The following is a 27,579-nucleotide window of genomic DNA, read 5'->3' on the forward strand; positions in this document are numbered from 1 at the left end:
TACACAAGCTATACACAAAATCTCTAACCATGTGCTACATTGCAATACTTGTTTAATGTACATTTTTTGGAATGAATCTTTATTTTTATTTTTGCTAATGGAGACCAAGGTGCTAGATATACAACAAATAAACAAACAAAACCTTTGCTAACTTTTAACATATTTAGCTGACTAGCTCAGCCTAAAGATTCATCTTCTCTCTCTCTCTCTCACTCTTTCTCTCTCTCTCTCTCTCTCTCTCTCTCTCTCTCTCTCTCTCTCTCTCTCTCTCTCTCTCTCTCTCTCTCTCAGTGAAAAGGTATGCAGTATATGTCAGTCATAAACACTGTATGTGTGAATCTGCTACAAGAGAAGAAATGCCAACTTAAACATTTCTGAAATGCCCCCTCCCCCTCCTCCATCAGTTTCTTTCTATCTGTCTTTTTTTTGTCTCTCTCTTTGAGTGATGGGTATGGTGTCAATCTGACAGCTTGTCCTGGAAACACACGAAAATATGTGTCAATCACAAACTTGTGTGTGTGTGTGTGTGTGTGTGTGTGTGTGTGTGTGTGTGTGTGTGTGTGTGAGCAGCTGTATACATCATCCTCTCTTCCCTCTGTACCCAGTAATCTTTATATTTTTATGGCTCGGAATATGAATTCCTGAAGCACAAAGCTGGTTGATATATTTCCAGAACAAAGAAAGCTGACAGGATGTGTCTTACAAGAATCTATTTATGTTTTGGGGAGGTATGTGTAAAGCTATGATGTATTGTTTACACGGTGATCTCTTGCACTCCTGTTTTCTGTTACTGTTCAGAAGGAGAAAAAAAAAGAGGCACCTAACACTCTATAGAAAGTTGTCATTGCTTGATCGTACTGTTCGGTTAGACCTCAACAGCTAAACACATTTGACACTAAATGGGTGTGTGTGTGTGTGTGTGTGTGTGTGTGTGTGTGTGTGTGTGTGTGTGTGTGTGTGTGTGTGTGTGTGTGTGTGTTTAATGGCTACAAGTCCTGGAGGGTGTTTAACACAGGGCAGTGAATGAGCCTGTATCGATTGGATTGAGTGGTGGATGTAATTGCGTTAGTTGTGTTGGCTCCGAATCCTGGAGTACTTGGCCTCGCCTCTCTCATCAAGGAAGCAGCATGAAAGATGGATAAGGGAAAGCGAGGGTGGAAAAGACAAACGGGGAGCACATAGATGAAACCAATCACATTCAAGCCTCAACAAGCCATCTTTATTTTTTTATTTTTTTATTTTTTTGCACTTGGTATAGCATCGTTTCAATTAGAATGAAAACAAGACTGTGCACGCACACACATACACACACCTACGCAAACCCACGGGACTGAAATGACTGCAAGCACATTGTCTGGCATTAATTGTTATCCCGGTTTTGAACGGCCTGCACAACTGTAATTTCTTTCATTCCTTTACCCGACGAGTTCCATAACCATTTTGATTCCATTGCGTTTCATTAGGACTCCCCAAAATTGTGCACACTATCTCTGGCCTCCAGCTGTGTGTGTGTGTGTGTGTGTGTGTGTGTGTGTGTGTGTGTGTGTGTGTGTGTGTAGCAGAAAATGAGAAAAAGAGAATGCGTCTGCTAATGAAGTTGGAAACTAACTCCCACCGTACGGACTCTTAACACGTCCTCATAAGTATCCTGCAGAGCTGGAAGATTAATAATTTATTATAATCTCAAATTTTTATAATGCAATCTCACACCCAATAATCATTTCATATAATTGAATTGTACACAAACAGCCAAAATGTATTGCATCCTAAATCCTAGCCAACTGTGGTCTGAATTCAGGCCAATGTAAAGTAGGTATTTCAGCAAACAGATCAAAGCATTTAAACACAACACTGCAGAGCTGTTAAATGTACTGTAGGGAAAAAAAGTTCAGCGCTTTCACTTTTACAACCCGAACCAGAAGCTTGTGCACATCGCGGTCTTTCATCTCTTTTATTCACAGTTGAAAAACAAAATATTAATTATGACGGCTTTACTATTTATTTTTTCCTTTATTTTTTGAAAGGGATAAGTATTTTTATTATTTGAGCACACAACAAAAAAAAACGTATTTATTATTTGTCTATATTTGTTTAATGACACAGAGTTTAGTATTTGAATTCTTAATGTATTGACTGAAGAGTGTACAATGTTCTATTGAGGTCAACCTTTTTAATGTAATTTTTTCTTGGAAAAATTATGATTGTGTAATGACTATATTCACATGATTTCCTGTAATCAATCAATAAATTTGAGAGTAGGCTTTGTCGCACACACTCCCATGCAACACCATCAGAAACATCTTTACAAACAAGCATTTGGACAGATTCAGATTACTCACTTACTTTATGTGTAACCAACGGAGTTATTTTTTTGTTATATACAGTAGCAACACTGTATAGCTACAATTTATAATTAAAAGAAGGTGGAGACCTGACTATCACACCCCTACATGCTTATAATAGCCAGATTCTAAGCTATGGGCATTAAACATGCAGTTGGACTTTTCTTTGTCGCTATAACAGACTTCACTCTCGTTTTTAAAACGTCTGTTGGGATTTGCTGATAGCATTCGAGAATCAGCATTCCGATTCATTCTAAAGGTGTTTATCGAGATTGAGTCAGGTCTCTGTTCAGGACACTCAAGTTCTTTCATTCTAGCCTTGTTGTGTCTTTACGATCTTCGCTTGGTGCACTTAGTTCTGCTAATGGGAAACCACCAATGCTGCAGAATACAAAGGCGTTCAAGTCATTTGTGTGCTGCAAACTTTGTGGCAACATTTTTTGGAAAGGCCACATAGGGTTGTAATGGTCATAAATGAATGAATAGAAATGAATTAGCAGGTATAAGCTTTTCTGCCTGAGAGAAAGACATCAGGTAAGATTTATTTTGGCATTGATATCACATTATTTGTGTGTGTGTGTGTGTGTGTGTGTGTGTGTGTATTTTTTTGAGGTGAGGCAGTCTTAGCAAAACCATCAATTGTCATGCAAAAATCATTTGTATCTGTACTTGTGCAAAAACAAAAAAAAGATGAATTTTACATCTAGGAATTGATCTCAGATCTAAATTTTTAACAAAAAAAGGATTAGTATCCTGCAACCATTTGAAAGAAATAAAGTGCTGCTTCCATTGTGAAAACAGCACCAATTAAATATCCCCAATTATAATACATATTATTTTATTTGTGGCGTTTGAGGCAGCTAGTTGTGTAATTTGAATGGTGTGTTAATGCAGTGCCGGGCCGTGCATTTCACACCTAGGCCCTCAGTGGTGTCCTGCCTGAATCAATTCAACTTTTTAATACCATCATTATGACACAATGGCTAAAGAAACCATCAACATAATAAAGAAAAGCAGTATAACAGAGCGCTGCATCTCATGCAGTGGGAATGAATGCCATTACTAAAGCAAAAACACAAATGAGCATGATTGAACAAGTCTCTTTTCACTGCAGATAACCCAATGCATCATTTCTAGCAGCAGCGTCAATGTTGACATCATGCATCGTGCATTTTTTCCATCAATGGCGGGATTTTTTTCAAAATGAAGGCAAATTGTGTGTTATTATGCAAATTCTACGATTAACGCAAAAGAGTAAACCGTTCATGATCAAGTTTAACAACTTTTTTACTGTTTTGGCTGACCTTTTCTCACTATTTGAGGCTTTTCTTGAAAAGTCCATCTTCTAAATGTCCTTGTAAGTATATCTGCTCCTTCAGCAAAAAAAAAAAACAGCTATTAAATAAGTTTGGACTTATGTGGTTTGCTACACATGTGGTTTGCTGACTTTTTTGGTTTGACTATTGTTTTCTGACCATCCAATCAAAGGGACTTGAAAATTCTGATGTATTTGGATGCCTTTTAGATGGCCTCCATGACTCCAGTTCACAATCTGATTGGTTAAAACAACAGCTTCATTCTCATGTATTATACATGACCAACCGCCTGCTCATTTCTGAAGCCCTTTTTTGGGATTAGCTTCGACCACGGAAACACTTTATGCGATGGCTGGAATCTGATTGATATAAACTCTAACCTAGACCTGAATAAAACAGGCTTTGCTGGCCTTCATATCCTGGCACTGTGTTAATATAATTGTCATACTTGGCTAAAAAATTACATTTACATCAAGTCTACTTTAATCGAAGTGAAGCTTTTCCTTCACATTTATATCAAGAGTATTTATACAGTAGAATGCCTACTGGAGGATCAGAGCAGACCGTCTGAGGTTAAAGACCTAGCATGGCATTTCTGTGACTAGAAAAGTATTGGCTGGGAAACCAACCCAAAACACCAGGAATACCTGGAAAATTAGGTTTCTCAAAAAAGATTGCTTAGGGTGTTGATAAAATTGAGCCATGTGTTAATTAAGACAAGGTGATGTTAGCAGTCAACCGCTACCTTTCGGAGGAAATTGATGGTGTCACTACCTGATGAGAAGTGTGCAGAAAATTCAGCTTCATTCAGAGTTTTTTCAGTCTGACCTCCTGAAATCCCACATTATAAGCTTTGCATAAAAAGCCTGTGATGCTTGACATTTCACTCATTCTGGTTGAATCTGGTTTTAGTTTTGGATTCATGCAATGAACTCCAGCAGATAGCATGTAACACTCGGCTAACCTTTTCATTCAGGGTGGCTCAGAAAACTCGCTGTCGGTGCCAAAGAGTACTTAGGGATTTGTAAATTCAGAGCTTAGTCACAGTGCGTTGTGTTCAAAACGCACTCTGGTCCGAGTGGCTGAAATGGGCCATGGCAAGCGTCCAGTGTTTGGCCTGGCACCTTAGTTTCGCTTGACTGAATTTATTCGATGAAACTGCTGAAAGTGGTCATAATTTTTGTTCACTTGTCTGTGAAAACTAACGAGACCCTCAAAGTTTTAGGTACATGTATGCGAAACTTTCTGAAGGCAAATCGTTCTAATGTTTTAGTTCGCTTTTCAAGTGAAGCTTAAACAACTAGACAGCTTTCCACATTATCTTCTAGCTAATGTGACCGAGTGTGCAATGAGTTTCAGATCAACTATGTATTTCTCAAATCACGAAACTGTTTACTTACTTGACATAGGGCTCTATTAACATTTAATCAGATTTACTTAAGTATTTTGAGCAGTTTGACATTTCATGAACGATCAGAAAAGTTCATTCAGGATCTTCTATAACTCTGGATCAGCTCTATGGGATCCTTTAAAGCAGCATTTTCTTTATAATGACTATTTTATTAACAATGAAATAACAAAGCAAAAACAGACATGCAGTGAATGTATGCTTGAATATTTTTCAAAATAAATGGAATGATTATTTTTGACGAGCCCTGCTGAGATGTGCTGCAATGTGCACAGTGTGTGGTCTTCATGGGCTATAAGGAACCACTACTCCTATAAATCAAAGCGCTTCTATTGCGTGTACAAATATATGACAGAAATCTAATTTCAGTTTGCTCGGTAAGGCAGTGTTTAATTTAGGCTACTGGAGCAAATCATTGATGAGAAAAAGAATTGTGCATCCCTGATTTATGGTTGCCAGGTTCTTTATAAAATATCCAGTATACTGCAGTTCGGAGCTGAAAAATATCTACTTTTTTCTTGTATGAACATTTTCAGATATTTTTTACTATTTTTTTTATGGGGGGGGGGGGTGTAGCAGGTGTGGGAATTTAGCTGAAATGTTGGAACTCTACCTGCAAAATTCATTTTTTTTTTTTAATGTTCAGAAACTAAAAAGCTTTTAAAGCTAAAGTAAAAAAAAAGAAAAATCTAATACTTTATTGGACACTTCAGTACTCACATTTTTATTTGTGTTTAGGTTGCATTAACTGTTAAATAGGAAGAAATATATTCATATTGGGTTGCCTTCATGCTGTGCACATATGGGCCACAATTGTTTCCAAAAAAAGGCCTAGTCTTTGTGCTGGTGTCATCAAGTGTACATCATTTATCCTTTTAGTATGGATATTTAGGAGTGTGCATTCGAGGTAGCATTAATGGCGTTTAGTAGGAAAGCTTTCAAAAAGGTATGCCATTAGTCCCAATGTCCAATTTTCTCCCGGTGAAGGATACATATTAAAGGTACAAAAGAAATCCCTGTTGTGGTACCAGCCTATGAGAAGCCAGCTACAGTTTGGTATTAGTATCTGTTTGGCTGGTATTAAAACCTGAAGACTATTTCTGTATCAAATTGGAAACTCCTGCATTTTTTGTACCAAAATAGAATGAAAAGAGACTTGTTATACATCTGCATTCTTACCGATACCAGTCCCTGAGAACCATGCTTAAAGCCTTACTGACTCCCTGTGCACTTCTACATCGAATATAAAATCCATCTTCTGTCTTTTGAAGTTGTTTTTTTATGGCCTAGCCTATGCTTCCTTCTGCCATATTCGTCTGTATACAGCTTTCTTTCCTCTGACACCATCTGCTCTCTGTTCCTTCCTCCAGGCTTAGCATAATATGAGATAGGGGTTTTACTGTTGCAGGCTCAAACCTCTGGAGCACAATTCCTCTCCATCTACAAGCTTGCTCGCTCTCCTCGTTTTTAAAACCCAGCTGAACACTCGTCTCTTCCAGCTTGCTTTGCTTTGAACCCAATTCCTTCCACTCACTGATCCTCCAGACTCGCCTGCTTTATTGAGTTTTAAACTAATTAGTGGCTCTAATTATTTTATTACTTGATTAGTAACATAATTCCACTAAACGTGTTTGGAGGAAGAAGAATGATGAGTACCATCCCAAGAACACCATCCCTACTGTGAAGCATGGGGGTGGTAGCATCATGCTTTGGGGGTGTTTTTCTGCACATGGGACAGGGCGACTGCACTGTATTAAGGAGAGGATGACCGGGGCCATGTATTGCGAGATTTTGGGGAACAACCTCCTTCCCTCAGTTAGAGCATTGAAGATGGGTCGAGGCTGGGTCTTCCAACATGACAATGACCCGAAGCACACAGCCAGGATAACCAAGGAGTGGCTCTGTAAGAAGCATATCAAGGTTTTGGCGTGGCCTAGCCAGTCTCCAGACCTAAACCCAATAGAGAATCTTTGGAGGGAGCTCAAACTCTGTGTTTCTCAGTGACAGGCCAGAAACCTGACTGATCTAGAGAAGATCTGTGTGGAGGAGTGGGCCAAAATCCCTTCTGCAGTGTGTGCAAACCTTGTGAAAAACTACAGGAAACGATTGACCTCTGTAATTGCAAACAAAGGCTACTGTACCAAATATTACCATTGACTTTCTCAGGTGTTCAAATACTTATTTGCAGCTGTATCATACACATAAATAGTAATAAAATCATACCTTGTGATTTCTGGAATTTTTTTAGATTATGTCTCTCACAGTGGACATGCACCTACGATGACAATTTCAGACCCCCTGAAATATATATATATATATATATATATATATATATATATATATATATATATATATATATATATATATATATATAAGGCAGAAGATACCTTCAAGGCTCTGGTTCATCCTGAGCTGAGGTTGCTGTTTGTGTAGAGTTGTGTGTTCAGCCAGTACTGTATCTGGGCAGGCTTCCTCTGAGTTCTCTGGTTTCTTCCTACCTCCCAAAACAAAGGGATCGAGCCACATTATCAAGTGTGTAAACTATTCACCAATAATGAAAAGGTTTTGAGGGTGGTGTGGGAACAGGTGTCCAGTACAGACTATATGCAGGGTTAACATACTATGCATGGCTTACATTTAAGTAAACGACATTGATTTCCTCTGCAAGAATAATTAGTTGTGAAAAGCGAAAGAGAAAAGAACAGATTGTGTACCAACACATCAGATTATTTTTCTCTTCTGGCAAATAGGACATCAACTCCATGCCATTTTAATTAGATCTGTTTTCTCACTAGGAGAGATCTGCGCCTTTGGCGTCCATGGTTCAGATGCTCCATTTGAGGCTGTAGTCCTAAACAGTACGTCTGGAGAAGGCCAGCTGCGGGCACGGAGCCCTATCGACTGTGAGCGCCAGAGAGAGTACACGTTCTCCATCCAAGCACACGATTGCGGATCCGGTCCCGGAGGCATCGGCGCGAAGAAATCACACAAGTACGTATATGTACCTGGCTTTAAGCATTAGATGCTCCATCATAGTTAAAAGTAAAGACTTGTGTTGTCCCCAAATGTGTTTAAACACTGATCTAATTATGGGTGGATAATGGCACACGAGGGAACACTTTCAGCTTGCAGGAACAGGGAACAGTTTCAGCTTGTCTGACACGAGAAGTGTTGGGAAGAAAACAGGAAAACATAAGCATCAAAAAACAGAAATGGTAATAAAGTGGGAGTAAAATAGTGTTTAATTAAAAGCATTCATACATACCTTATATGAATGTATTAACTGTTACCAACAAGTTTGTGCCACACAAGCACACAACTGTACAAGATGTCTTTGGATGAAATACCATAACATTTTTCCTTGACTTGAACTACAGTAGGAGACATAAACCAGTTCCAGCACCACACTGCCCCTTTACACAAAGTGAGCTTCATGAAGATATGGTTTACATGGTTGGTAGTGTCAGCTCTTGAGTGGCCTGCTATAGAGCACTGACCTCAGCCCTATTAAATACATTTAAGATTAATTACAATGCTGAACCAGTTGGGCTGAATGTGTAATAGGATGCTCAGAAAGTACATATAAATCTTATGGTCAGTTGTCCACAAACACTTTTGTCCATATAGTGTAATTTTGTCCAAATAATGTCCTAGCTTGTTAAGAAGCTGGGGTCAGAGTGCAGTGTTAGCAGTGATACAGCACCAATGGAGCAGAGTGAATTAAGAGCCTGGAGCAAAGTGCTAAAAAGAATGAACCCCTTTGCTAACTTACCATGGATACAAAGCTCAAGGACTTCTGGGAGTTACTGGGGTGATGGTGGCTTATTATGCTAAGACGCATAAAAAAGCAATATAACATCTGTCACCCAATGAACACTACTTCAAATAATAACTGCTTATAATTTACAGTCATCAGGGCCAGACTGACATTTTAACCACTGGGCTTTAGTTATATAAAACCCTATCAAAAATGTAACAATTTTAACATCATCTACTACTATGATTTACTCCAAATGCTAGTGAATTCATTTGAAATGTGTAAAATATGATGTATTGACTTCCAGCCCTAAATATCTGTGACCTTGTAAGCACTGCAGAAGTGAAATCAGCAAATGCAAGACAGGAATTTTATGTCTGAAATGAACAGTTTTGCACATGCAAATCTGGAAAATATGCCCATAGTCTCCCGAAAGAGAGATCCAATTTAATCCAAGCTTGAATACCATTGCCAAGCCTAATAATGGTATGCAGAAAGGACTGCTGTAAAATTTCATGCAGGTGCCAAAGCGAGGATAAAGCTGCTCCTCAGATCTTCTGTTTTTTTAATCTGCCTAGTAGTCATCATCTATTTTAGAAGGGAAATGCCAGCTTCTTTTCATCATTCTTTTGGCGAAAGTTGGCATGAGCTTACTCAGCAGATGCTTTCCACAGCCGTATGTTGAACCTCTTCCAACATTTTTGAAAGAAAAGTACATAACGATAGTACAATTCTGACCTAATAAGAGCAAAGAAATTTCAAAGCACATGGCTCAGACATTTGCTCCAGAGATGAGTCATCTATTTTTTCCTTCGTTAGGTTTTCTGCCTATACTTTGATCCAATCACAATATAAATCAGATCTCCAGAGGTAGTCATTTTCTAACTGAACAAATTTCTCAAATATAGTACAATCTGATTATGAGCAAATCAAAAGAAAAATGCAGATGAGGTACTGTATAAATTGCCATCTGTGATTATCGAACTGTCTGTGAAGATCTGATTTTGATGAACGGTAGGGAATTTTGCAGACTTCCCACTTTACTGATTATGATATAAGATTCTTTCAAAAGCGTAAAGGTGGGACTCCACTCCACCCCTGCCCACTTTACTTTACCATATAAGATAATCTAAAAACTGATAATTATAATAACAAGGACATTTCATCAGCTTCAAATGGTTGTCTGGCACTGTCGCACTGGGTGGATTTTATATCAGCCACAGTCGTGTTCACTTCCTAGAATCTTTACGAATTACAAGCTGAAATGATATGCAGTGTTTTTAAAGCTGTTGAAAGAAACCTGCTAGCACAATAGGGTCTAATCATAAGTGTGAAGTTATAATGTAATGCTTATCTATTACCTGAATTCAACTAAACTATATCTTAGAGGTTTTTTTTAATGATGATATAAAGAATTATATCATTTATAATCGTTTACCGTTGTCCAGAAAGTTCCAGCTGTATCAGGTTCTGAGCCTTATTTTACACTGGCACCATTAGGAAGCAGTGGTACTTGGGCTAATGATAGGCCTATAGGTAGATAGATGGATGCATGTGTATGTTTGTATGTACAGCAAATAAATATAAAGGCTATAGCAGTGAAATGTATATACAGCTAGGCAGTAATGAATAAAATATTTTTTTATGGTACATAAATCAAGTTATGTTTTACTTTAGACTGTGATTGATGAATAGACCAATATTAGACTGTCCAGAGACAAATGTCCATAAGGTGTGTTTTTTCATCCTCTATGACATTTTTTTTGTCTGCACACAATATTGCTCACGGTCTATTGGCATTTTACATGCCTAGACCTTAATAACAATGCACTTTGTCTTTGTCTTTGTCTGTGTCTTTTGTCTAGGCTGTTTGCTAGCACAAGAATTTCAGTGTTAAAGATGTATGTATTTAGTTTGGAGACTAGCTCTCTTTACAAGAAAGTACCTTTGTTCATCTACGTTTACACACTATTACCTTAAAAATAGTCCCCTTGCACAGTAATACAGCGCTCCCAGCGTTCCAGCCACTTCTGGAATGTGTCCTGGAAGTCTTCTTTTCGAAACGTGTCAAGCATCTTCTGAGATTTATGCTGGATCACCGCAATGGTGTCAACACTGCACCAGCAACCTCTGAGCTGGATCTTCATCTACGGGAAGAGGGTAAAGACCACAGGAGCCAACTATGGCAAATAGGGTGGGTGCGGATGTGAGATCATGTGGATTGTTCTCCGGAGATCATCATGCACAAGTTGCCAATTGGTATCGAAATTTTCAGGGGTTCGGCTCGTTGAAGGTCTTCCTGATCACTCGTCGTCTTCCAGTGACGTTCCAGTAATATATTAAATGAATCGTTGCAGCAACATGTCTAACGTATGTCATGGCAAACACCTCTGTAGCAGATTTGCCCAGTTTCATGCAGAATTTGACGTTTGGTCTTTAATCTGCTGTCCATTATGAAATCTCAACAGAAGTAAGTACACCCTAAGTGAACATGTCAAAACTGAGTCCGAAGTGAAAATATTTTGTGTGAGTACCATGTTATCTAGCACTGTCTTAATCCTTCTGGGCATTGAATTCACCAGAACTGCACACTCTACTCGCAAGATTTGGCTCCTGTGGACTTTGCCCTCTTTGCGTAGATGAAGATGCAGCTCAAAGGTTGACGTTTTGACACCATTGCGAGATCCAGCACGAATCTCAGAAAGTTCTTGACACGGTTTGAATAGAAGACTTCCAGGAAACATCCCAGAAGTGGCAGGAATGCCAGGAGCACTGTATTACTGTAAAGGGGCACTATTTTGAAAGTGATGGCTTGTAAACAGAGATGATTTTGAAACTTTATATATGTATATATATTTATTTTATTTATATTTTTTATATACTATAATGAATATATTTCATATGAAACACACAGTAGGACATTACACATGCACATACATACAATTTGTTCCAATGTGAACATGTGAACTGTTAGTCAGTGCACTACCTATTATGTGTTTTTTCATATTCATGCTTGCTTCACATTTCCAAGTACTCATAAGAATACATGTGTAAAAATTATCACATTTTCAGGCTTTTAGTCCTCAGATGTAGAGAAAATAAGCTGATTCCTTGTCAGTGTCCCTGCCAGGACTGAGGCCCCGGTCTCAGGCACACTCTAGGCGATATCTTTGCTCTGGAAGCCAGCCTAAGGCCGTATAAATTAGAATGATTATTCACAATAACTTTGAGAGCTCTTTTACAGGCTGTGGGGCTGCAACTCAAGCTTTTTTTCCCATAACCCCCCAAACCGGGGTGTATCTGTACACTGGCCTTCAGTATATCAGTATCTGTTTTTAATTGTTCTTCTGTCTCTCTCTCTCTCGTTTTTGTCACATAATGATTTGTTAGTGTGCCTCTGATTCACAGTTCCAAAGTTAGTGTGTTTCTTCACAGCAGAAGCACAACTCGTCACCCCAGTGTTAAAACTCTTCTTTGTCGCCATCATCACATCTGTGTGCTTATAAAAAAAAAATCATGACATTATCCTTTCCTTATCTCCTTTTGTCTTCCATCTTCTGATTCACTTAGTCTGCTGACCTTTACCATTTCCTGCTTTGATTTCTCAAATCTCTTTGGCAAGATTTTTTTTTTTGACCTTTCACCCTGTCTTCTTTCATGCACTCTTCACACATGCCATTGTGTCCTGTTTCAGTGGTCCTTGAGGGCCTTCTCTCTCTCTCTCTCTCTCTCTCTCTCTCTCTCTCTCTCTCTCTCTCTCTCTCTCTCTCTCTCATATATACAGTGAGGAAAATAAGTATTTGAACACCCTGCTTTTGCAAGTTCTCCCACTTAGAAATCATGAAGGGGGTCTGAAATTGTCATCGTAGGTGCATGTCCACTGTGAGAGACATAATCAAAAAAAAAAATAAATCCAGAAATCACAATATATGATTTTTAAACTATTTATTTGTATGATACAGCTGCAAATAAGTATTTGAACACCTGTCTATCAGCTAGAATTCTGACCCTCAAAGACCTGTTAGTCTGCCTTTAAAATGTCCACCTCCACTACATTTATTATCCTAAATTAGATGCACCTGTTTGAGGTCGTTAGCTGCATAAAGACACCTGTCCACCCCATACAATCAGTAAGAATCCAACTACTAACATGGCCAAGACCAAAGAGCTGTCCAAAGACACTAGAGACAAAATTGTACACCTCCACAATGCTGAAAAGGGCTACGGGGAAATTGCCAAGCAGCTTGGTGAAAAAAGGTCCACTGTTGGTGCAATCATTAGAAAATGGAAGAAGCTATACATGACTGTCAATCTCCCTCGGACTGGGGCTCCATGCTAGATCTCACCTCGTGGGGTCTCAATGATCCTAAGCAAGGTAAGAAATCAGCCCAGAAATACATGGGAGGAGCTGGTCAATGACCTGAAAAAAACTGGGACCACCGTTTCCAAGGTTACTGTTGGTAATACACTAAGACGTCATGGTTTGAAATCATGCATGGCACAGAAGGTTCCACTGCTTAAACCAGCACATGTCCAGGCACGTCTTAAGTTTGCCAATGACCATTTGGATGATCCAGAGGAGTCATGGGAGAAAGTCATGTGGTCAGATGAGACCAAAATAGAACTTTTGGGTCATAATTCCACTAAACGTGTTTGGAGGAAGAAAAATGATGAGTACCATCCCTACTGTGAAGCATGGGGGTGGTAGCATCATGCTTTGGGGGTGTTTTTCTGCACATGGGACAGGGCGACTGCACTGTATTAAGGAGAGGATGACCGGGGCCATGTATTGCGAGATTTTGGGGAACAACCTCCTTTCCTCAGTTAGAGCATTGAAGGTGGGTCGAGGCTGGGTCTTCCAACATGACAATGACCCGAAGCACACAGCCAGGATAACCAAGGAGTGGCTCTGTAAGAAGCATATCAAGGTTCTAGCGTGGCCTAGCCAGTCTCCAGACCTAAACCCAATAGAGAATCTTTGGAGGGATCTCAAACTCCGTGTTTCTTAGCGACAGGCCAGAAACCTAACTGATCTAGAGAAGATCTGTGTGGAGGAGTGGGCCAAAATCCCTCCTGCAGTGTGTGCAAACCTGGTGAAAAACTACAGGAAACGTTTGACCTCTGTAATTGCAAACAAAGGCTAATGTACCAAATATTAACATTGACTTTCTCAGGTGTTCAAATACTTATTTGCAGCTGTATCATACAAATAAATAGTTAAAAAATCAAACATTGTGATTTCTGGATTTTTTTTTTTTTAGATTATGTCTCTCACAGTGGACATGCACCTACGATGACAATTTCATACCCCTCCATGATTTCTAAGTGGGAGAACTTGCAAAATAGCAGGGTGTTCAAATACTTATTTTCCTCACTGTATGTATATATATATATATATATATATATATATATATATATATATATATATATATATATATATATATATATATATATATATATATAAAAGCAATTATTTCTCAGCAATCTGTCTTAATCTGGTGTCCAGATTCGTCTGTCTGTCTGTCTGTCTGTCTGTCTGTCTGTCTGTCTGTCTGTCTGTCTGTCTGTCTGTCTGTCTGTCTGTCTAATCATTAATTAAATATCTATCATAAATCTATCTGGATCATAATGGTTTTATGTTATTCTCTGGGATATTCAATGGGATATTGGTTGCACTGGTGCAACGCTGACAACTAAAAGGTTTAATATTCTTCTTTCCTTCCCTCCCTCCTTTCTTCCTGCCTTCTTTCCTGCCTCTACAACTTTTAAAACTCTTTATTTATAACTGTTTCTGTCGTTTCATTTCTTTTTAATTATGACTTTTTCTTTCCCAGTACTTCTGTTATATTCTCTTATTTGTTTTTTTCTTATTTTTTTTTTTAACTATGAATCCATTTAGTAGACTTAACTTAGTCTTGTGCAAAAAACTGATTGCATTTCCATGCACTACATATTCTTAGAGAGAGAGCGAGAGAGAAAGAGAGGTGAGGAAGGGAAAGATTTGCAATAATTCAATCAAGATGATTACATGCACTTCTGTAATTTGATCATAGAAATCTTCAGATCTATATAATCAAATTTCCTTTTAAATATATGACAGCTTATCACCTCATCAGGACGTGTACCATGTGCTATCAGATACATTTCATAACCTGGAATGGCTATGCTTTTTTTTTTTTTTTTTTTTTGTTTTGTTTTTATTTATGGTTACTTTTAAGCTTCATGCAGAACTCTTCTCTATCCATTTCCTGTTTACACATGCATATCTCGATTAGTAAACTAAAATCCAGGTGAACTCTTACATGGGCTTTAATCTCACATGCTTTGTTGTAGTATCCTGTTTACATGAGCATTTGAACTTCGAAATCAGATAATAATCTCTGTGCAGGTAAACAAACTCGGTCTGCATAATGATGCAGAGTTAAATGGGTTTTGTAGCTCTGGAAAAACAGATGAAGGCTGTCTTTTCAAACACACGCCTTCATTGTTCTACTTTGTGAGCACGCCTGGATTGTTCTACCGTGTTTTCTAACAAAAATAGGCATGATTATATACAGACAAGGCTTTTATGTGTGCTTAAGCTAGTGATTTGTTTCACGGAAAACATACAATTCTATCACAGCACTTCTAAAAATAGTTCTAGCTGTAAAACAAATCACAGGTTTTTATCCATTTACTCCCTAATTGTTCTATAGTAACAGCTAATTTATAAGGACTTGAATACCAGAGGTTTCATGTAATATTAGGCTAATAATAAATGGATTAAAAAAGTACTATGATACATAGAAAATGGCGTGATAATTATAATATATGTAGAAGGAGTCTCCAGCATCAGCCCTTTGTAATAAACAGTACGTTTTTTTTTCTTATGAGAAGTTCTGGTTAATGCATTCGTTTTTTTGCTTGTAATGTGATAAGTAGGGCTGCAACAACTAATCAATAAAATCGATTATAATCGATAGTGAATTCGTTGTCAACGAATGTCGTTATCGATTATTCGATCTGCTGGAGTTACGTGACTGTAAGATAGCACAGCCGCTTGTGAACATTGTCTCAAAGCAGCTTTACAGAAATCAACAGTCAAGGTGAATGGTGTGCATTTATCCCTGATGAGCAAGCTGTGGCGACTGTGGCAAAGAAAAACTCCCTTAGATGTTATGAGGAAGAAACCTTGAGAGGAACCAGACTCAAAAGGGGAACCCATCCTCATTTGGGTGACATCAAGAGTTTGATCATGAAAATGGAGGACAGTACAGGGTCAACCGGCAGCAGGAAAATAGTGTCATCCAAGGCATTGTACTGAAAGTTTTATAATAAATGCAACAAAGAAAACTGTAACTTTTTAAGTTATGCTAAGCAGAGCTTGTGTGTCACCAATCTTGAAAGTACCACAGTGATGCCCTGGAGTCACGGATGAAGATGAAACATCAGCACGGTAAGCAAAAGCTGTATAATCCTCATCGTGTGAAAATGGTGTAGTTTAATAAAGTGCTTTTGTGTAAACTGTTTGTTTCGGGAAAATCGCACTGGATCTGTCCTGGCGTGACTCGCAAGCATCAGGTTGCGCAATCATCTCGCGAGCAACATAGTGATGGACTCGATTAAAACAAACACTAAATCTAAAAGCAGCAAATAACAGCAGCAGTAAACTATTACAGTTTTAGTCACTGTTTTTTTTGTAGTTTTCAGCGAACAGTTATGCGTTCGTACACCAATGCATAATTGTTTCTTTATTCTTTTAATAGCATTTGTCTGCTACTTACAAACATGATTTACTGCAGCTGTACTACGTTCACATGCTTGTTTTCAATGTTTGTATATTTAAATTATGCATATATCATTTAATTATCATACAAAATGTAATGAATTATATATTCTAGATGCTTATCTTCACCACTGAACAAAATGTCTGTGTGTTTTTCTTTAAATAAAAATGGTCAAAACAGTTGTATTTATTTTATATTATTTAATTATTATTATATATTTAATTTATATTAATAGTTTGTCAACTTGCCATTTGCAATTATCATTGAAAACAATACAAATGTTGATTTACACAAATTGTTTCACCTTGTATACTCAAATGCTGTTTTTTGTTTGTTTTTACAGAAAGAAATAACCCAGCATGAGTGAATTTGTTCAAGAAGAAATCCCCCATACACCCCTCAACAAGCAGCTACTATAAACTCTAAAATGTCTAAAATTAAAGACAGTTAAATTCACAATGTGGCTTTAAGTGCACTTTTATACATAAATACCCTGAATTAATGTTTTTTTATAGTTATAATAAGCAAAACATTGAATAAAAAATATATGTATTTTTAATCGAATAATCACAGAAAAAAATAGTCAGATTAATCAATTATCAAAATAATTGTTAGTTGCAGGGCCAGTTGTTTTTTTTGTTTTATTAAAATAAAGAAAGTGATTTAAAAAAGTATAGGCTGCTGAGTGTAAGATACAAAAAGTATTTTAGGAATAGGCAAGTAGACAATCATTGACCGTAACTCGTACAGTACAAAAATTTATTTTGTCAATTGAAAATTGTAATGGGCAAATTGCTGCAAAGTTAAAAGAAACAAAACATATTGGAATTGGCTTTTGTTAGAAAATTACCAATTTCCTCGGTGGAAAAGTTAATTCCACTCCTGTTCTTGATCATTTTCATATAACTGCACACCCTCACAGTTTATTCTTCAGGACTGTAACTTTTTGTACCCTTTTTTTTCCCCTTCACATTTTAAAGTTTTGAGATTCTCTGTGTTACAGAAAAAAATGAGCCAAAGTTGAGGCAATTGAACTTTTTTTTTTGATAAAAGGTTCACTCCAAGGTGATGTGTGCTATTGAGCACTTGCAGAGGAAAAGCTTTCTGTTGCTATCTCATTGAAAAAACATTGAATTTGTGGTTGACATCAATTGTATTGTGCGAGCATCTTGCCGGGGGGTGAGAGAGAGTGAGTTTCTCTGGCTGAGTGTTCGAGAAAGAGTGAGCTAGGCTTGTGTGGGTTTTTTGTAGCTTTGGCCATGGATGTAATAATAGCTCAATAAACTATAACATGTAGGAGTCTACACACAGTTTTGAGCCTGGCTAAGTTTATAAAAAGAAAAGGCAGAAACTTTAATGACTAAAGTGCCATCAATTCGATTTAATGTAAGACAAAACAGGTTTTCCGTTATGCATTTTTAGTGGCCCTGAATATTAATGTATTTCTTGCCAGAGAGACATTATGTGTCAAACAGAGGAATTTTGTGCCATTACATATAATTTCCTCTGAACCACAGCTAAATGCACCAGAGAGAAAAAAAAAATCATGTAAAGCAATATAGGCCTGTGCTTTGTAGTGATTATCTGACTCACCACAGAGACATGGTTGAGTGACTGTTTATTTATTTCATATTCCGTACAATACTGTGGTAAATTTTCTACAAACCTAAAAAAAACTCATTTGTTAAAAAAAAACAAGCCAACTATACAGTTATAAAATACAGTATATTGTTAAGGTTTTTATGTGAGACATTAAGGTACTTAGTCCAATTCATTTTGATCGATGATAGATTGCAAAAAATGCACAGATTTGGGATATACATTTTAAAATGAATCTATATAGTAATAGAAATATCTATTTCATAAATAATAAAACATAAATAATCCACTTGTCCAAACAACATCCACATTGCATTGCTCTCCACTAATATCTGTAAGGCTGCTTTGAGACAATGTTAAAAGCACTATGTGTGTAATCCGTTTAATAGGAGCACGGCGGCAACAGCGGGGTGACGTCAAGACCAGGAAGCTATAAAAGCACATTTACTAAAGCCGACGCTGGGTTGTGTAAGAAGAAGAAAGCGCTGCAGGGATGCCGGCACTGTGACATGGAGACGCAGCGTTTCTATCCCTCAGGGAACCAGGGTTACATATGTAACCTGGAGACGTTCACTGAGGGAACACTAACTGCATCAACAACACTTTGATCTCCAAGAGAGATCTCCAAGAGAGGGTATTCGAGAAGGGCTACCAGGTCCACAAACCATGGTTTTGCCTGGCCACCATGGAGCCACCAGGAGGAGACGGACCCCATTCGAGCGAACTCTCTCTCAGCATCTCTAGGCAATTGCTGTTCCACAGCAGATGGGGTGCTTCTAATAGACCTTGGGTGAAGTGGACATTCATGACTCGGGCATTATTGTGGCAGGGTTGACAGACCAGGTCCCTGGGGGTGCAGAGGCGGGCACCGTATAAGGTGGTGCGCCAAGCCCTTTCCCGACAGGGTCCCCAGAACATCCCATGTCAGGACTTCAAGTCGAAGTTCACATTGGAACACAGAACACAGTAAAAATGAGACAACGTTTCTCCAGAAGCTACATAAAGTGCATCGAGTGCAAACAGTGCAGACAAAAAAACAGTACAGACAGACAACACAAGACAGTGTGGGACAATACACATAACACAAGATATTGCCAACCAGTAAACCGACTGTATACTCTGAATATACAATACTGTGCAAAGAGAACTATAAAAGATTATGAACAAGAGTATATGTAAACAAACACAATGCAGTGTAAAAAACAGCAGTAGCAGCAGTCGAGATGTGCAAAAAACAGTGGTGGAATGGATTGAGTGTGTTTTGAGTTCAGGTTGTACAGTTCAGTAACGTGTGTGTGTGTGTGTGTGTGTGTGTGTGTGTGTGTGTGTGTGTGTGTGTGTGTGTGTGTGTGTGTGTGTGTGTGTGTGTGTGTGTGTGTGTGAGTTTCAGTTTAGTTCTGTGTGTTGAGGAGCCTGATGGCTTGCGGGAAAAAGCTGTTGCACAGTCTGGATGTAACAGCCTGAATGCTTCGGAACCTGATGGCAGGAGGGTGAAGAGTGTGTTTGTGGGGTCGTCCACAATCCTGTTGGCTTTGCGGATGCAGCGTGTGGTGTTAATGTCCATGATAGATGGGAGAGAGACTCCGATGATCTTCTCAGCTGTTCTTACTATCCTCTGTAGGGTCTTGCTATCCGAGACGGTGCAGTTCCCAAACTGTCCAGGATGCTCTCAATGGTCTCTCTGTAGAACATGGTCAGGATGGGGGGAGGAAGATGAACTTTCCTCAGCCTTTGTAAAAAGTAATGACGCTGCTGGGCTTTCTTGGTGATGGAGCTGGTGTTGAGTGACCAGGTGAGGTTATCCGCCAGATACACCAAGGAATTTGGTGCTCTTGATGATCTCCACTGAGGATCCATCGATGATCAGTGGAGAATGGCCGCTCTGTGCTCTCCTGAAGTCCACAACCATCTCTTTGATTTTGTCAATGTCCAGAGACAGGTCATTGGCTCCACACCAGGCTGTTAAGGCTATGGTCATGTCATCGGCCACTTTGACGATGTGGTTAAAGCTGTGCATTGCTACACAGTGGTAAGTCATCAGAGTGAAAAGCAGTGGGATGAGCACACAGCCCTAAAGGGGCCCCAGTGTTCAGTGTGGTGGTGCTGGAGATGCTGTTCCTGATCCAGACTGACTGAGGTCTTCCAGTCAGGAAGTCCAGGTTCCAGTTGCATCTTGGCTGAAGCCATCTTATTTAAAATGACAGTCCTTAGATCTGTCATCTGAGTCGCAACGCTTTGTTTCTGAACCTCCCAATCAGGGCAGGTGCTGGGTTGTTCCTGGAGCTGTGCCCACCGAGCAGCCCCATGAGAGCAAATTGGGAGGAACCACTGAACAAACAATGCACACAGAGCGCTTCATGAACAAACAGAAGCTAGCGCCGGCTTCACTACATTTGCTTTTATAGCTTCCTGGTCGTGACGTCACTCTGTCGGTGACGCATGCTTCCATTGGATGAATTACACACATGATTGAGGAAAAGATTGAGGAAGAAACCTTGAGAGCACCCAGACTAAAAAAGGAAATATAAAACAATTGCAAACCAAACAGTTTTATATTAAATCTGAATTATACATATATTACATGTGTGTGTGTGTGTATATGTACTGTATATATTTATATTATATTATATATATATATATATATATATATATATATATATATATATATATATATATATATATATATATATATATATATATATATGTATGTATGTATGTATGACAAAACTGTTTTGCATTTGCAATTGTTTGAGCAAAATGTTGAGAAGAAAACCATGTGAGCAGAATATGTTTGGACCAAGAACCAAAAGGTTAAACAATTTTTGCAGCCTTCTTTGCTCATGTTCATCAAGGGTTCTAATATTAATGTATTGTTATTAATGTTCACCCTCTGTTTCTCATTTGTGAACTAAATTCTTCTTTCTCACTGCTTATGTGGAATATTAAATATGCCCTGCGATGAGCGATAAGCGAGCTGGACCCAAAAGTGTAAATGATAAAGTGATCTAAAGGTAAAAAATTAGCACTAACATTTACAGATGATCACATTTCAAATTACTCATAAATTAAATTTCTACCCCTAACAGAATGTTTGCTACACTTCATTATGTGACTACCTTGCCTTTTAATTGTACTTTCGGGGTATCAGTGATAAATGGTGACCAAAAGAACATGAAGATAAATGATGAATGAAGCTCATATTTGTACAAGGGCATGTGCTAAACTCTGCAGGCTCAGGCAAGTTTCCTACTGCATTGGAGCATGAAGCTAGCATCCTGTCATTTACTTTCTCATTTACTTTCCACCTCTTAGCAGTCGCTGGGTAGCCAACCAGAAAACTGTAGAAAACCTATTCAAATTGCACCTGACATTGAAATTCCTACTCGTACATTAAATTAGATGATTAAAATCTGTGCTCGGAAAATACCAACGCAGCAGTTTTGTCGTTTGCAATATGGTTTAATGTTAAGGCCCATTCCAAAGAGAATTCCCAAAAATATATATATTTTTGTTTGTTCTTTGCTAATGGTTAAGATTACATCAGACTTTGAGCAGATTTCATTTTGTTCTACATATTCTTTTGGATGTACAGTATCTACTGAAATACTTAAATATGAGGGAAAAGCTTGCACAGGCACCACACCATGCCAGGTAATGTTACTCCCATCTGCCATACCATAATAAACATTGACCACTGAAGTAAATACCTTTACATTTTAAGCTTTTATCTTCTTCCAGAAGCACATGTCCAGTGATGGAATATATTAGAAAGCAAGAGAACAGTTACTCTCAAAGTTGATGTATTGGAAACAGGTGAAATGGATAAGAGTAAGGACCTGAGCAACACAAACTGGGCATTGTACTAGTCATGGTATGTGTATGTTACTTTGACATGTACCACCTACCTAAACATTAATGCAGACCTTCATGGCATAAAAGGAATGGTTTAAGAAACATGACAAAAAGTGTTGACTTGGCCTCCAAATTCACCAGATCATAATCCAGTCAAGGACCTATGGGATGTGCTGCTGGTCCATGAACCATTTCTCAAATTTAGCTTGTAAAGCGTCTTAAGCCATACTGTATGTGGTTCTTCCCCAAACTGTTACCACAAAGATAAAGGCATTCAATTGTCCCTTCAAATAAACTAGAAGTCCCAAACCTGTTCCAGCATTACATCTTGAGTGACCGGCTATGGCGCTCGGAACTCAACTCTTTTCAACACCTTTGGAATGAATTGGAACACTGACTGCACCCCAGGCCTCCTCACCTACATAACTACCTGACTTTACTGACTAAACACTCTTGTGTCTGAATGATCACAAATCTCCCAATGCACATGCCAAAACATAGTAAAACATCTTCCCAGAAGAGTGGAGGTTATTATTAACTGCAAAATGGGTAATATGGCTTTCAAAAAGCATAATAATCTTATGATCAAACCTATGTACTTATGCGTGTTATAATTATATGCAAATCTCAGCATGACATTAACTTGTCATTTTATTATAATTAATAATTAATTAATTTAGCATATAATTATTTCTGAATGTACTCATGATTTTAATTATATAATAGACCTCTTTGTTTGTGTATTTGTTTGTCTGTTTACTGTTGATTAAAATTGCATTTTATAAATGCTAAGAGATTAACATGATTTATTGCTGAGTCCTTTTCAATTAGTTAGAACATTGAAAGAAAAAAAAAATGCAGATATTTATTTTAGATTCATCTGATTTCTGCATTTGTATTTGTGTGTTTCACTGAACAAAATTCACAGGTTCAGTGATAATGTTCTTTCCATGATAAGGAAAGATCACAATGTAATTTTGTACAAATGTAAACCAAAGCACGCACTGCAAGAAATAAAATAGCAACGAAAATATTGCAGATGAAGGTTAAATTAACTGAGGTGATGGTCAAGAAAACAGAAAGATGGGAAATAAAATAGTAATAATAATAAAAAAGTTGAAATCATTATAAAGTAATCCTGATCAGTGTAGAGTGGAACTGGAGAATTGTTTGCTTGGAACTTTATGGCAGCAGTTTGGGAAAGAAATAGTTTGGAGGTGTGATGGTCATTACTTAAGCAAGAAACCCAACGAATACAATCCACCAAGTCTTCTTACTCTGCAGTCACAGTTGCTCCACATGCATCATTTTTATGCATTTTTGTGCATGTCGATTTTCCTGGGGTTTTGAAATGAAGGTAAATTGCGTGTTTTTCTGCTAATTGTACAGAAAGAAAAGGCAAACGTGTAAATAGTTCATGAAAAAGCTTACCGTAATTTCCGGACTATTAAGCGCACCCAAATATAAGCCGCACCCACTGAATTTTACAAAGATTTTGATTTTGAACATAAATACGCCGCACCTGTTCCATCTAGAGACGTACCAGTGCCATTTGGATCCCGCTACATGTGTGGAGTTTGACATTGGACCTCCTGGAGTGTTTAAAGGCTCTGGCATGGAGAAGCTGATACTGGATCTGTGATGATCACAAATGCTGAGCTTATAAAACTAGGAGCTACTAACCATATAGACTGTATAAGGCTGCAGAAAGAACATCACTTATAATCTTCAGTAATCATGTTAGTTCTCACTCTCCAGTGTTCTGTACTGTTGAAAGATTTATGATCAAACTCTTGATGTCACCCAAATAAGCATGAGGTTCTCCTTTTGAGTCTGGTTTCTCTCAAGGTTTCTTCCTCATAACATCTGAGGGAGTTTTTCCTTGCCACAGTCGCCATGGCTTGCTCATCAGGGACAAATTCACACCATTCACTTTAACTGTTGATTTGTGTAAAGCTGCTTTGAGACAATGTCTGTTGTGAAAAGCGCTATACAAATAAACTTGACTTGACTTGACCTGTCTATAAGCCTGTCTACACTGAAACTAATGAACTTTACACAGGCTTTAACGAAATACAGTGTCTGTTACACGGCTTGTATCTAAACAGTAGCCTACCAAGAAAGTTCACTGTCTTCCTCCTTCCATTCACACCAATTTCTCTCGGGAGTTTATTTTTTGGCATTGCTGTGCGTTTAAAAATCACCATCGGTGCAGCTGAAGTGAGTGAACAGGTGAAGTGCGTTTTTTCATGCCTGATTGTTTTCAGCGTGACAAATGATTCACATTTCCTGTAGACAGTCCGAGTGAGCGGCAGGTAAACGTCAGAGGAACCACATCCATATTTATGATGTGGTGCGGCCCGATTCAGTGGGAGCACATCTGATTTAATAGAAAGAAAGAGTTTCATTGGTTCACCTGAACCCGTTCCGCTATTTCATTGGTCTAATGTTATGGGGCTCCGTTTTTTGGCATGAAGTTTGTGAAACCGGGAAAAACCCAGGAAAAATCCGTGAATTTGCCGTTTTGTTGTTTAAGCTGCGGGGTTCAAAGCGTGGGAAAAAAGTAGCGAAACCATAGTGTAATGAAAAACTTCAAGTCAACAACTTGAAATCTGATTGGTTAAAGCTATGAATTATAAGCCACAGGGCGTTTGCAGGTAACAGCTAAAATCTGTTTGGATAGAAACGCTGATGGAAGTTTTAAGAGGCCATCCATTATATATATTTTTCTTGTTTTCTTGTGATCTCAATATAATGGCATGTTCTAGAAGCAGCATCATGGATAATAACCTGCCCGCTGCCATTAATGGTTATAGTTATTATCCATGATGCTGTCCCTTGAAATATGTCTCGACCAAATACACAAACATAGTTTCCTCCTGATCAGTATGAAATTTTTCTATCATGTCAAGATGACGAGAAGAGGAAGAAAAACGGATTATAATGCACGGCTTTATTACTAATCTAATCTTACACCCGATAGAAGAGCTATGAAATGGGATTCATTTGGTAATTGGGAATAATTCGCTAAATATTTATGAATATTTATTAGAAAAAAATATTATATAGAAAAGCAAAACCCCTCCGAGCATGTGCACTCCGTCTGTGGCAGACGTTTTTGAAAATGCAGGAAGTTTCCCAGTGATGGTGTCATGGCAAAGGTCATTACACAAAAAGATTATGGAATTCATTGCCTTAGATGATCAGCCATTCTCTGTCGTTGATAGATGTGAGGTTTCGTGCTGATCGAGCACATTGAGAGCCGTTATGCCATACCGAGCAGACGACATTTTTCAGAGGTTTGTTTACCTGAGCTGTTTAATGTTGTTGCAACTCACGTCCATAAGCGCATAAGCGCATAACTGCAGATATTTCAGCAATCAGTTTCAGGACAGACATTGTTTGAATTTAATTTTATCCTGTGCATTGTTGCAATGTGCTATAAATAAATATTTTCATCATTTGTAATTGATTTATTCTTTGAAACTTTAATATTAATTTATGCAATTGAAAAAATAATAATTAATAACAATTGGCATAATTTTTTTCGGTGTTTTGGTTTTCGGCCTTGCTTTCCTCTTTTTCGGTTTTCGGTTTGGGCCAAGAATTTTCATTTCGGTGCATCCCTAATATTTAGTGTCAATGATTCTGAGAAAGAATCATACACATCACATCATACCATCGGTCAATGTCTGCTTGATTAACTTCCTTTACTCATATTGTTTACTTCCTGTTTCTTGTGCCCCATCTTTCCATTATTGTTTTGCTGCCATTTATGTCACCATGATATTTTGCTCAAAACAAAAACATTTTGACGTTTCACGGCGTAATATTTTATTTACGATGTCTCATTTCACATCAGTTTGTACTTGTGAGACTGTTTATGAAAATCGACTGACACTTGAATGTGTCACACAGAGCTGGCTGGAGCTTTACACTTTAATGGATGACTGAACCGACACAAACAAATATAAACATATGTTGATTAGGGATTTTTGCTGGCCTGCTTCTCCATCTGTCACTTGTGTTCTGTTAACACCAAAACCTTTACACAAACACACACTGTGTGTTTGATGTTTATATGTGTGGTATGTTTGTGTGTGTGTGCGTGTGTGTGTAGTTGGAAGAAAGGGTACAGATGAAGGAAAAGAGATTGGTAGAGCGGGAAGAGTGAGCAGTTGAAGAGACAGAACAGGCATGACAGATTGAAAGGAAGCTAGACCGGAGGCTGGTGTGTTTGCGTGTGTGTTGTGTGTTTGGGAGGGGAGGGCGAAGGGGGGTAATTGCCAAGTGTTATAGCTTTTCATCTAGAGAAAAAGAGTGAGGAATGAAATTGGAAGACATCCTTATCGCTTTGGAGGTTTTTAATCCGGATAAGATTATTCCCTTTGAGGCTGATTCCCACACTACACACATACACAAATACAAACACAAACACACATTCACACACAGGGTAGTGGCCAGGATTCAGTTTTTACTGAGATCCACAAAAGTGTACTTAACATATCACATGCTGGATGTCTACGGCATAAAAATGCACATTTTTAACCTGCATTATTTCATACTCATATTTCTGTACTGATCTGAAAAAAAAATATATGTATATATATACAATTTGTTCTTTCTTAAAACTGACAGTGTTAAATATTATTAATTTATTTAGTTAATGCTGCAATATACTGTATCTATTGCATGCTTATTGAAACTAAGCTTTAATAAACCTGTTCACTGTAAATTGATCATTTCTACAGTCATTTTTGTTTTTTTCCTTCTACTGTATATATTTTTTTTACAGTTAATCGATTCCATAGTATGGTATAAAAAGGCCGATCTCGACATTCCTAAATGGTCTATTTAACCATTTATTATAAATTATAGCATATTACTGACTACGGATAAACTTATTTACCATTTTGTTGAACCAACAAATGCAAATTTAATAGTCTAAAAAAACTTTGCACATAAGTTTCTCTTCAGCTTTTGTCCCCCAAAACAGCTTCTTTGTGTTTTTATCTTGAAAAAGAGAAAGGGCTTGCCCCTATAGGCCATTTATGTTTGAGACAGACGTGCGCACACACACACACGCATTAAAGACTGCGGTTACAGAGAAAAGAATGCAGGTCGTTTGTTCGTTTGTATTAGATCAATATGTTTGTGAGCTTCAAAAGCAGAATATTGGAGATTTGTTCAAATTAAAATGAGTTTTGTGTGTGTGTGTGTGTGTGTGTGTGTGTGTGGAATGTTTTGAGTAAAGTAGGTATGATCAATAGTTCTACATCACTATTGGCAGATACAGATGCAAACATCAATACTTTCCATTCCTGCATTTAAACATAGCTAAGCCAGATGATCGAGCTTTGAAGTGTCCCTGAACAAAATTGTAAACCTGTCACAATAATCCTTTAAAAACGGAGAACCTAATAAATTAACATGTTTGAATCAGTAATATGCAATATTAGTACGCCCAGACATTAAAACCAGCCATAACATCTCTATAACTTACATAACATCCTGTATTTCCAAATTAGTAGCTACTGAA

General features: G+C 38.0%; 1 protein-coding gene across 1 annotated transcript in view; it reads left to right on the top strand.

The window, feature by feature from the left end:
* clstn2b (calsyntenin 2b) overlaps nucleotides 1-27,579 on the top strand; it is a 286,166-nt gene that overhangs the window by 140,047 nt on the left and 118,540 nt on the right. Inside the window, exon 3 of the mRNA XM_083547861.1 lies at nucleotides 7,862-8,057. Coding sequence (XP_083403987.1) covers nucleotides 7,862-8,057 — 196 coding nt within the window. The remainder of the gene's footprint in view (nucleotides 1-7,861; nucleotides 8,058-27,579) is intronic.

Source organism: Silurus aristotelis, assembly GCF_946808225.1.
Source record: "Silurus aristotelis genome assembly, chromosome: 8".
Taxonomy (NCBI): Eukaryota; Metazoa; Chordata; class Actinopteri; order Siluriformes; family Siluridae; genus Silurus; species Silurus aristotelis.